At 40.2% G+C, this 12815-nt stretch overlaps 1 protein-coding gene across 1 annotated transcript in view; it reads right to left on the bottom strand.

The window, feature by feature from the left end:
- Positions 1–751: 751 nt before the first annotated feature.
- CLCA2 (chloride channel accessory 2) overlaps positions 752–12815 on the bottom strand; it is a 63190-nt gene continuing 51126 nt past the window's right edge. Inside the window, exons 2-14 of the mRNA XM_065741258.1 lie at positions 11657–11794; positions 10040–10190; positions 9616–9724; positions 8548–8716; positions 8050–8277; positions 7177–7404; positions 6182–6359; positions 5860–5966; positions 5070–5294; positions 4114–4384; positions 2909–3076; positions 2113–2349; positions 752–1820 (exon numbers count right to left, since the gene is read on the bottom strand). Coding sequence (XP_065597330.1) covers positions 1396–1820; positions 2113–2349; positions 2909–3076; positions 4114–4384; positions 5070–5294; positions 5860–5966; positions 6182–6359; positions 7177–7404; positions 8050–8277; positions 8548–8716; positions 9616–9724; positions 10040–10190; positions 11657–11794 — 2634 coding nt within the window. The 3' untranslated portion in view covers positions 752–1395. The remainder of the gene's footprint in view (positions 1821–2112; positions 2350–2908; positions 3077–4113; positions 4385–5069; positions 5295–5859; positions 5967–6181; positions 6360–7176; positions 7405–8049; positions 8278–8547; positions 8717–9615; positions 9725–10039; positions 10191–11656; positions 11795–12815) is intronic.

The following is a 12815-nucleotide window of genomic DNA, read 5'->3' as shown; positions in this document are numbered from 1 at the left end:
GTCTTTCTCTTTCCTTTAGCTTGTGTGCTTTTCTCTTTCCAATCTATGTTATCACCAAAGAGCTAAAGCACCAAACAGCAGCCTTGCTTCTGCCAGAGGCTGCTTCTCAGCTTGGCCTGCTGACTTCTTTCCAACTGCAGCTGCTACAAAACTGGCTCCTCCTTGGGTGCAGCAGCAGCTGTCACCCCATATAAGTGCAATGGCAAATTGTGGTGGCAACAACACATAAATATCGAATTTTAGCCATGCAATGCAAACTCCTTGAAGTCTGCACCTGCTCTGAAATGCTCTATACACTGCACCTACACTCTATTCCTTGAGGAAAAGATGCTCCTAGCAGCAGAGAACCGGGTTGGCTTTGCTGTATGTAATTCAGTATCCAACTCATTTCAAAGAAACAATGTAAATCCAGCACAACATATTCTAGAATGTCCTCAGTTTTTTTTCTCTCTCAAGTAGTAGAGTGCAAACTGACTCAGTCTGGTCATAAAATATTGATTGCCCTACCTTATCTTTACACGTAGCTTCACAGTCAGATATTGTATTTACAAGCTCATGTTACGGGAAAAAAAGCAACCCCCCACATTACTTGCACACATATGTGCACATACACAAACATTCACATATATTTACATATACACTGATGCAGATAAAAATAAAAGAATAACCTTAGTGTCTCTATATGAGCAAAAAAAACTTTCTTGAAGGACACAGTAAACTCAAAACAAGCCAATGTGTTGTTAATAAGCACTTTTCAGCCTTCTATTAGAAGAAACACAATGGAACCATTGCAGAATGTACAGTTTTTCTTCAGACATGACATATCAGAGAGCTGCAAGCAGAGTGCCCCAGCTAGTCTCTTTCCTTCTGCTCTGGTTTCCAGTAAGCATTCCTTTGCCTTCAGCTGGGTCAGAACAAAGATTATTTCTGCCTTGTTGCAGAATTTTCTCCCCCACCCTCTGATCACAGTTTCCTCCTCCCTGGGAATTCCCCACCTTGCCTTGAAGGTGAATGGTTAATGTGTTTACAGAAGCATAAACAGAACTCACACTACTTTTTTGCTTGTCTTCTGTTTTTAAAAAAGGAATACTATCTTCAGTATCTCTCCCAACTTAATCAAAACTTTTCCATTTCACAGTAAGAATAGGCTATAATGTTGCACAGTGTTAAGACTGTACACAGATGTTGCATTTCTGCAGTACAAGCTATCAAGAAATGACCCGATTTGCTGTCACTCAATCTTCCATTATAAACCATATAGACAACATGATTCAGCTGTTAAATCGCTGTGTCTTCACAATATCTGGAGTCTGATTTCTTGTTTACTCTGTTTATTGTAGGGTATTTGCTTTTACAAATCTAAGCAGTTAAAAAGTACCCGGAGCTCTGACTATCTTACACTTTATGCTGAAGCAGCTTAGCTGCATTTTCTAAAAGAATCTTTTTCTTCTTTTTCTTTGCTAAACAAAGGCTTGTACTTACTGTTAGACACACTACCATTAATAATCCAAAGAATAGTAACAATATTGTTGAAACACCAAATTTTGTACTAGAAGTGGGAAATGCCATTGGGGGAATAAACATTACTGCTTGTGCAATATTAGATAGCTCAGAGCAAAGAAAAACATCATCCACAGCACGTATTGCAACATAGACTACGGTTATGTTCCCTGTTGTAAAAGCTTCTGGTTTAAATACAAATACTTCTGTGCGGCCAGCACGCTGAGGTGATAGAGTGGAAGTATTCACAAAAGTAGTGTTATAGAAGCTGTCCCTTAGTTCCAGTGGAGTCTCACTTGTTCTGATCTCATAACTTGCGGCTGAAAATACAAATATTAAAAGATATTGTCATCTGTATGTCAGCCATCATTCCAACTTCAAATCTGTTTCGAAATACTCACTTTCCAAAACACTTTTAAAATACTGTTTACATAGTACCATGTCACAAGCCAGTTCAGCACTAGAATAACTAATACAGCATTTTGCAGTGTGAATAAAGCCCTGGAACCACAGTAGCTTTTAATTAAATTTCATTTGGTGTCAGTGAGACAAAACTCCACTGCAGATCTTTCATCTTGGGCAGGAGGCAGGCTAGCAAGTCAACAAACGTACCTTGGCCTTTGTCAAAATCACCTCCTGGTGCAGTCCATGTTAGAATGACTTTATCATCTTCCATTCTGGCATCAAGGTCAATAATTTTACACGGTGGAAAAACGTCAATATAAGGTCCTATTGGAACTGCAGATACTGTGAAAGAGTCTCCCACAGCTGTTCTAGAGAAACCTCCTCTTCTGACCTGAATGTTATTTTTAATAGCCAGGGGTCTTGATGGGTTCATCTTGAGTTTACCTGCAAGATTAAAAAATGTTCAATAATCTTAACTGTTTGCATATTATTGTACTCCACGAGTTACCTGAACTTCACTACATTTATACTGTTTTAAATATGAAAATTCCATTCACCTCTATCAAAGCCATTTCAAGGACATTATATATTTCTTTGTAGTTTCAAGAGTGCTATTTAGCAAGTAAGATAATATGAAATTGAAGTAACTATTGCTTTTTATAATATAAACAAGAGAGTTTAATCTCCTAATACTTTAACCATTCTTATTTTAAGATGACTGAATAGAGTCCTCTACTTACTAAACTTGTGGATAATTTTTCATAGATAAAAACAAATCCTTTTTACCTATATACAGATACTGTCCCATTATAGTTGTTTGAAATCTACTTTCAGTATTCTTCTGGGGTATACGACTATTTATGTGTCAAATTCTTCACAACTAAATCTCTCTCAGCTGGGCTCTCATTGTTCTAATGACTATGCTTACTATCTTCACAAGGATATCATATCTTCAGGTCTTGAAATGAAGCTTTGTATTTTTCTCTGAGTTACTTCATCTTACCATTTTCTACATAACCTGGTATATACATGGCATGACTCCATGGCATTGGAGTTTGTGGCATGGTAGTCCTGTTAGCTTGGACATGAACTTTCAGGCTGTATCTGCCATTCCCAGAGAAAGAAAACAAGTACTTGGAATAGATGCCATCATTCTTAACAATGTCAGAACCTAGACAAAAGAGTGACATAAATTGCTTTCAAACAACAATGAATGTGCTTTTTTATGATTCCTAGATACATACATAGAAAGTAGAATTTAAGAATATGCAAATTCTTCTCTGATAGGCAATCCGTGCAGCAATTCTGCCTTTGGTTGCATGTTAAAATGATCTGAAGTTAAGATTCTTCCTTGTACTGAAGCTTAGCTGAAGAAAAAGCTAATTTAGGAAAATCATTTTGCAAGTTGTCACACTTGATTCCTCAAGCTGGGCTCTGGGAAAGTGCCCAGGAATTCAGGGGAAACAGAGGACCTGCATTTCTGAAGTGCTCATTGTGCATTCCCAAAAAGTATTCTCATTTAGGGGTTTACCTGCAAGGTGATACAAACCAGGGAGTATTTAAACAACAATTTATCAAAGTAGCTCCAAAAGTTACAAAATTATTTCATAACTACCTATTCTGTACAAAAATCCTTTCCACCAACGTGATGGACTATGCAGTTAAGACTGTGCTGCCTTGCAGCAAGTTTAATTAACCATAATAATTTCTGCAAAGCAAATGTGGGATTTACTAAACATTACTAAATTCTAATGCCTTTGAGGTATTTACACTTTTTCTTGACAACTGTTAAGAGGCAGCAGAACATAGGGCCTGCAGTTTCTGCCTGGAAATGCTTGCACTTCACCCTGATAACAGCTTTTTAACTTATTGAGCCTTGAAGACCTCATCTTCCAATGCGCTGAGGATCAACAATTCTATCAGCTGGAATGACAACTGATAACTAATGCACACAGCACAGTTCTGCTTATTGGAACATGTCTGTGCATTTAATTCATGCACATAAATAATTTTTTTTTGTTCTGAACAAAAGTTTATCTAGAAGTAACTTCAACAAGGTTAGTGACACTTGTGTGTGTTACCACAGAACATTGGAAACTCTTCCTCAGAGCACTGTATCATAAAGGACTGGGTGAAAACAGTACTTCCAGGAGTCTTTAATTTAATGTTATAGATACTTCTGAATTTGTAGTCCTAGAGTCTTGTTACCTGCTCCATTGTCCAGAAGTTCAAAGGCAACAGGATCTCCATTCTCTGAACTGATAATGGCAGTCACATTTGCCCCAAGAATAGGGAAAAAACCTTGACTAATCTGCACATAGGCAACCACTGCGCTAGGATAGAAAGCTGTATCTTCACTCATATAGGTTTTCACAGCCACAGCAGGTATAGTAGAATTTGCTGCTCGAGAAGTTACTGACAATGTTAGAACTTGAGGAGCCAGGTGAACATTTATTAATGTGTATGTCCAGTCTCCTGTCTGAAAAAAAAACAAACAAACAAAAAAAACCAAATATTTTCAAATGAAATAACAATTTTTTGGATTATTTAATTTGTCATTATTTAAATTCTGTCAGCCTATTTAGACTAAGTAGCACCCCACAAGTAGCTGTGTTTTGTCAGTGGGAGCACTCATAATTACAACTCAGAGTAAAGAAGTGCTTTCCAATTGTCCTTTGACTGTTGGCAGCCATTCCATGAGACCACAAACATCAGTTTCAATTTACTTCTTTAGCTCCTATGGAATATTCAGGAGATTAAGAACAAAATTCTATGAAAAATAAGTCTTCAGAAGTTTTATGATGGAAATAAGTTTCTATGTACAATACGGTAATTTTAAATGGACTTACCACGTTAAAGAAACGTTATCTATTGCTTAGAACAGAAATGAGATAAAATTTGTTTACTATTTGCTGATAGTATTCAAAAATTTGCTGTTAAGGTGTAAATCAAATGTTAAGTATAATAAGGACAATACAGACAAAACCTTCAGGTAGCTCTCTTGAACACTTCTGTTTGGCAACAGCAGCAGTCAGTAGTATAGAAGAGCAATTCTATCTCAAGGCATTAAATGATTTTACTTAACCTAACATCAATGAAATGGAAGAAATGTAGAGTCAGGATGTTCCCCCCATTGTTAAAGACAAAAAGAAAACAGTTTGTACCTCTGCAGTTCCTGGAATCTGGAGGCGAGCTACATGGAAAACTGAATCGAAGTCGAAGTCCTTGCTGGTGTAGCTTCTTCCAGTGGGATCAACCAGGATGATTTGTGGTGGTTCAGCAGCTTGCCATGTGGCTACAAAGAAGGTTTCTCGTCCCACAGTGCTATCAATAGTCACTGTCCTCCTGAGTTGCTGGTGCCCTGCAATACTTTCACCAGCACTTTCAATCTATCAAAAAGAACAAAATTATTCTGTCAGTTCTAGACAGGATTACCGAATGGAATTCTAGAAATGCAGAGGTACATGGGACATCACTACTTTCACAGCTGAAACAGCTGATATTAAAGAACATGATCCTGAATAAGACTGATTTATGAATTTAGAGTTCCACCTATATATTCCTCCCTGTGGGAAATCAATAAATAATGCTCCTGATGAAGACAGGACTTCATCCCTGTGACTTTCTTGGATGATCAGAATTCCTGACGGCATGTTGTGTCTTGCTTGAAGTGATAATTATCTCCACAAACTGCAGAGAAAAAGCTTGATATATTCTAGCATGCAGTAGAAATCAAGGAAACTTTCTACAGTTTTCCAAGTAATACGAAAGAACTTAGAGTAAACACAAGTGTGTTTACTCACCACTGCTTAACCTACAAACAGACAATTATACATCAGCCTGGTGAAGCGGTCACCTGGAAAGAGGGAGGAAGACACCTAGATAAGTTTGCTACATTTTGATCTTATCTGAAAAACAGTAAGCAGAATTATTAACCATGCCTGTAACACAAACCTGAACGGATTGATGGAAAGTATCTCCACTTGTGGACAAAATTCCAGTAAAAACGTCCAGTAAGTCACTGAAGTCCAGCCTTTCTGGGACAAAAAACTTAAATCCTCCTGAAACAGCATGATTTATTACAGATTTAGCTATTAGATATATAAGACACAAGAGCTGCATCTGATCTGCAAAATGTACACAGGTTACAGCAGAACTGCAGTGGTATCAGGGAGGGAAGACAGGTGTCCCTCTTCCCTGTGTCCTCTAACCACTTTCTTCATCAGAGTTTTCCCAGCATCTTCAGATTGGAGGCATGCTTTGCTCCTATACTTACCTGTCTCTTTGGAGAAGTGTTCGATCTCCTTAGCAGCTGAGGACCCTACAGTAATCGTATGGATGATTGATCCACCATTAATCAGTTCAGAAAAACACCTGCTTGTACTATTGTCCTGTCCACCTGTCACTAGTATAATTTCAGATCCATACAGATGTCCTTCTTTCTTCCTAATGACCTGGTGGTAGAACAAGCTTTAGCAAAGAATAAATATCACATAACCTACACAGTAATTAATTTTGACACCATGTTTAAAGACAGTCTATCAGAATGAATATCCTCTAAGTTGTACATGGCAGTAAGGTGTAGAAATAACAGGGACTAAAATGAGAATATGGCACACGAGTACTTGACAGTGAGACATGCAGTGAACAACTAATGTACTTCCCTTTCTCTCAGGCATATTTAAGCAGACATTAATCCTCCCAGCAGAAGGCTGAGGCTAAAGGCTTCAGCATGCAGGAAGTCTATTAAAACCTGACACAAAAAATATCACTGCTTCCAGATTTCTGTGTCGTTTCTCTGATAAAATTCAGAGAGATGGTGACCCACCCCAGTGGCAGAATGCGTGCATTTCATATAATTCCTTTGCAGAACTGTTGCAGTACTCAACAGGCTGAGGTAAACTGAGGCAGGGAAAAAGTGTGCTTCATACACTGTACTTGAAGATGCAATAATAAAAGCACGTTAATTAATTTATATTGCATATCAAGGCCAAAAATAAATGTGATTCTAGTCAAATCTAAGTTGAATTTAGCAAACAAAATCCCACTTAATCAAAGACAGCAGAAACGCATTGTGTCAGCTTCAGTTTTAGAAATAATTTAGAAAGAATATGAAACAGTATTTCACAGGAAAGATAGGAGAGTTTGTTTCAGAAACCATGCAATAAACAGTAGAAGACATTTGATGTGACATAGACACAGATATCCTTACTTTTGAAAAAACAAACCACCTATTCAGTGCAAACAGAAGTGGTGTATGTGATGCTTTACCTCACATGCCAGCCTCAGGCCTGCACAAACATTTGCCCTCTTTCCCCTTGGAGCTGTAGGGAGGCATGAAGCAAGCTGCTTCCGTGCATCATCACTGACTATCTGGTGCATGTGAGTTTTGATCTCTGCTTTGTCACCGAATGTGACAATACCAACATAAGAATTTTCTTCCACAATTTGCAGTAAATACAATTCTGCTGCTTGATGCAATCTATTGATCCAGTTACCCTACACATAAAATGAGTGAAAAGCAAAGAATTTTGTTAAGCATGTGAAGTAACAATGAATGCTGCAAATTATAAACTGATAGCTAAAAATCCTTGGCAGAAAATATCACAGAGGCAAGGAACATTAAATATTCAATTTTGCAAGTTCCAATGTTAATTTAGAATGCAAAACCCAGATATGCTATTCAGTTTGTTTCACTAAAGATTAGCCTCAAGCTTATCAAATACTTAGCCTACTGTTGAACACTGTTCATCAGTGAAGAAGGCCCTCTGACCCATCTCTTCTGGAATTTTTTTGTTCCTCCCAGCTTTCCCCCTACTCTTCTGGTTCATGTCCACCTTTTCCGCACTTCAGGTTACCCAGCACACAATGTCCTTCATTCCACTCAAAACCTTGCCACTGACAGCCACCTGGCCAGTATCCTGCATTGCTGTCCTGGCCTCTCTCATGTTAGTTGTGACTCCTCTGCCTCAAAAATTTGAGAAAATCCTGGACACTCCTCTCACTGTCCAGCAGATTCCTTTCATCTCTAATCAGGTTTCTCTGTCTCTGCATGGAGACTATTTCTAGATGAGTAAAGTTTCTGAAAACATAAGACAAAAAAAAGTACAATGTGCAATGAAGTATATGTGATGGAGAATTTACCCCAGCTATAGTCTTGGAAACATCAAGAACTAAACAGATGACTCTGTCTCTCTTCTGCAGCAATGAGAAGGAGGGAGGAGTAACGAGGCTGTTGCTGGTCAATGGAAGATCATTTTCAAAATCTGTAGAGTTTTTAATTACTTCCCATGTACTTCTGTAGTCACACATTCGATTCTGCAGATTGGGTGCTTCTCTGTTGTGGTTTTGCTCATTACAGAATTCAGCCACCTAAAATGTTCAGAACAGGTAGATAAAAATCAGAAGTAAGAGATAGCAGAGAAATAAATAAAACAATGGAAAACCATAACTGCTGATTTTTGTATACACACAGTTGGGAAACCACCTCATAGTTAACTTAATACCACATTAATAACAGTATATATTACAGCTGATTTGCTTACAAAGAAGTTGAATCAAATGTAACATAGAAGAAGGATATATCATATTTTGTGATAGTGTTTCTCTGAAAGAAATCTGTTCTTGTATGTTTGTACTTACGGATGATAAACTTTGCATATACATTATTGATGATACTGCGGTCTGATTTCTCTCAGGAATAAATGCACATCCTTCTTTAAAAAGCCCTGTTATCTTATTAATGACACAACTACCATCAGTGCAGGAGTTTTTTTCACAGACATAGATGCCAGTAAGATCAGAGGAACATCTAAGGATAAAAAAGAATACATTTCCACTTAAAACCCTACCTGAACATAGTGCTGACGTTAATGATGCTTGCAATGTCTGCAACCCACCTGCATAAAAGTTAACGTTGTAAAGAGATATGAATATACATAGCAAAGTGACATGAAGAAGAATTACTGATTTTTTTCCTTCTTCATCACTTCAGCCTCTTGACTAAGTAGAAATATTACAATTACAAAGTTTACAGAAGCAGTCTTATTCAGCCAGAAGTGCTTATTGCAGAAGCAATCTCATTCATCCGGAAGTCACATCTTCTAAATGCTTCTGCACCCTGGAAAACAGCTGTAAATGGCCTCTTGGTGTACCTTAGGCTTGGTGAGTTCCAGGCCAAATGTGCTGTAATAAAACTTTGTTTCCCAAGGTTCATTTGGTTGTATAGACAGTAAGGAAAAGCAGGTCATGAGCCAGGTACTCCTGCTATAGTGAATGCAGAGGTGAATATGTGCAGATTTAGCAAAGAAGAAAACATGGGTTGAAGAAGAGAAACTAAGGAGCTCAGCAGGAAAGCCCCAAACCTGTAGCATGCTCAGATGAAGGAGAAACGTTTAAGTAGACCATGGAAGGATGATTTCTGAACAAATACCATTTCCTCTTCAGCAGTAGAGTCCAGAAGTGATGAAGTCTCCAGTGCCAGGCCAGAAAAATGTAACAGTCATCACCACTGCCAAGCCATCAACCACAGAAATGAGTAAAGGTGAATGCACGGAAAATAGTGATTGACTCATAAAGAAAGAAGAATATTTAATGAAAGATAAAATAAAGGCTAAAAGAAACAGGGATACCTCAAGAGCTTATAGAAAAACACCAAGCAGCTTTCTAAAGCATACCAGAAAGAGCTTGTAGGAACAAATGTTGAATTACCTTGTAACTTTAACCTGATTCTGTCCAGTGACATAGAATGGTCTGTCATCATCATATTCATCAAACACCCCCCAGCGAAGGTGGGCCCACTCATGCACAAAGGTTCTGCCTGCAGAGAGGATGGAAGGGCAAACACAGAGTGACCAGAGTTGGCTGTTACATCCCTGCCTGCAGAAATTGACTAGCAACACTGTGGCAGGGACTTTTTGACCAGCAGCCTTCCAGTAACCATCACATCTCAAGCAGTTTTAATATCAAGCAATTCACTTCTATGCCTAAGTGTGACCAATTTTAAATAACATCGTCTGGAAGTCTTAGGTTTTATGTTAATTAAAATTGGCTTATTTTATCATCAGCGTTCAATATTCCATCTTTTGTTCCACACTAAGGCAAACTGGAGAAGTAAACAATTTAGGCAGTTTACCCCGTGAGCCATAGATGTCTGTCACATAATCATTTACTAGGAAGTTAGGTGTGAAATGGATGTATTTTCCCATTTTTCCACATGCATCGTGTTGCAGGGTGTATGGGTCATCACCATGTTTCCAATGAGGAGCTGCCACTATGACATCTGCCTAAAATCATAAAAAAGTACGAAAAATTACAAAAAGTAACTAGATTAAGGGAGAAAATATTTTTTTGACTAACAGATAAAATATTTTTTTATTTAAACTATCCAATACAGTACCACCTAGCCCACAACTGAGCTCCAAACTTCTGTTGCAGCAAGACAAACAACAGAAGTTTTTCACTCTCAGAGTGGTGACGCACTGGAACAGCCTGCACAGAGAGATTGTGGATGCCCCATCCCTGGAGGCTGGACAAGGCTGAATGCGGCCCTGGGCAGCCTGGTCACTGCTCACAGCAGGGGTGTTGAAACGAGATGAGGACCTTTTCAACCCAGGCCATTCTATGATTCTATGATTTCAGCAGTGGCAACAATGACAGTGGTCACTTCTACTGGTATAGATTTTTACAAGCATAGCATACAGGCATTTGTTCATCACTGGTGAAAATGCAGCTAACAGTGGTAATTGTACTGAAAAACAGTGTTTTGTAGCTGAGAATTTGCTCTATCAAATAATGTTATTGTACTCTTTGTAGATGTTGTAATTTCCACTGAAATAAATAGGAGCCAACCTATGTCAAATATATTATTTTATGTGATATTTGATGTTATATTACTTACTGATAGAGTATATTGGAATGTCTGCTGCAAATATCTCATACTTGTGGAGCTGGTCATTAAGTAGCAGTGCCCATGCAAATAGCTAAAATACAGATTCATGTGCATCCCATTTCCTGTATTGCAGGTACACAAAGTTTTGAATAAATGGAGACAACTAGCCTGTGCTTTTTTTATTTCCGTAACAATAAGGTGACTTTGCTGTTCTTGATTTCCTTGGCTTTCTTGCCAGATCTTTCTTAATGAGTCTGAAACTCCACCTAGACAAGTATTACTGCTGTCTTCAGCACAAATACCAGCCACAGTGCAATTAGAAAACTATGACCTAATTTACTGCATGATCTTTAAGGCCTCTTCCAACCCAAGCCATTCTGTAACAGCTTAGAAGGATGATGGGTTAAGAATGCAAAAGGGGAAAAATACACCCAGTCATCACTGGAACTCACACATGAATGTTCCCAACCTGTCATAAAAGTGAAAATGGGTAAAGAAATGAAATTAGAATGTTCAGATCACAGATATTCAAACTAAGCTTCTAAAACGATTCAAGAGCCTGTAAAGCATTCAGCTTATGGACTATGATGGAGTTAACGCGGAGCTCCTTGCAGTCCAGCATTCTCTTGTTTCTGATTGAAAAACCAACAGGATTGCACAACTCTATGTTGTTACTGATGCTCATTACTTATGTACTTGCTAATGGTAGTTCACGGACCATTTTTTCTGTTCTTAAGAGCATTCTCATGTGAATGGTGTACATGACACTTCTTAAAAGTTACTGTACATTTGGGCATACAAATGAATGTTCAAGTAACTTTTAATTGAGCCCCATTCAGTGCAGCTGGTGTTGAGTCTTACCTTTTCATAGGACTCATGTTTTGGTTTCTCATAACTTTTCTCTCTCCACGTCGGAGGTATCAGAATCTTTACACTTCTGAAGTAGACCCTTCCCTTCGTAGCACTGAACAGATAAGAGGAAGCTTCCGTGATCATCTCCTGTCAAACATGCAATAAAAACACGGGATTAGCAGAGTGTGCCCTCCACTATCGATCTCGACTACAGTATTTGCTGTACAGCTTGTTGGCGGCTAGAAGAGAGCGTCGGGCCCGATTCTCCCTCCGGGGGTGGGCAGTTGCCCTGCATGTGCCGGGCAGCGCGAAGCCGCCTGAGCTGCCCCTTCCAGGGCTTGCCGCCTTACGCCTTACCTGCAGGCGGGCGATGAGCCGGCCGTCCTCCGGCACGCGGGGATGCACGGCGGCCAGCAGCCCCTCGTAGCCGCCGTCCCGCAGCACCGCCGCCGCCTCTCCTGCCGCCGCCAGCGCCAGCGCCAGCAGCGCAGCCCCCGCCGCCGACCCGCCGCTCATGCCGCTCGTCTCCCCCCCCCGCCGCCGCCCGCCTTCCCCGGCACCGGAGCTGCGGGTGTAGGAGGGCGAGGCGGGCGCCAGCCGCATTCCCTCCTCCCCGGCCTGCCTCGCAGCCCCCCCCGGGCGGGCGGCCGTGCCCGGCGCCTTCCCGGAGGTCTGCCTGGCACAGGTATAGTGCCGAAATCCCAAGAGCCGAAGCCCGCCAGCAGTCCGGGCTGGGCCTAAGCAGAAGTTTGTTAAATCCAATGGCAGTTCTTTGCATTAACAACCTGGGGTGGCATCCCTCCTGCTACAGCCCTACGGTTACACCAGGAAAGTGGTTTGATATTGGTGACATGTTCCCACTTAAAGTTTTGATGGGCCACATTGCTCCCTTCCAGGCAGCTCACATTTGCCAGCAAGCACCACTTGTACCCAGCCCCACTGCCCACTCCACGTGTATGGTGGGGTCTCTGCCTCTGCCTGCTGCAAGGCAGTACTTCCAGGGCTGCAGGAATTCCAGGACTACTTGTGGCTGCACAGATAAAACAGAATTTAGCCAGTAGCCTGCTCCTCTGCTCCCCTCATGAGAAAGCTGTAGGCCACTGTGGCCTCCCACTCAGCCCTCTCTGATCCGGGCTGAACAAATCAAGGAACCTCAGCCACCCCTTAT

This window comes from Cyrtonyx montezumae, unplaced genomic scaffold (assembly GCF_038088225.1).
Source record: "Cyrtonyx montezumae isolate F1298 unplaced genomic scaffold, pur_monq_1.0 scaffold_1, whole genome shotgun sequence".
Lineage (NCBI taxonomy): Eukaryota > Metazoa > Chordata > Aves > Galliformes > Odontophoridae > Cyrtonyx > Cyrtonyx montezumae.
Note: the sequence above shows the minus strand (reverse complement) of the source record. Positions and strands in the feature narration are given on the sequence as shown.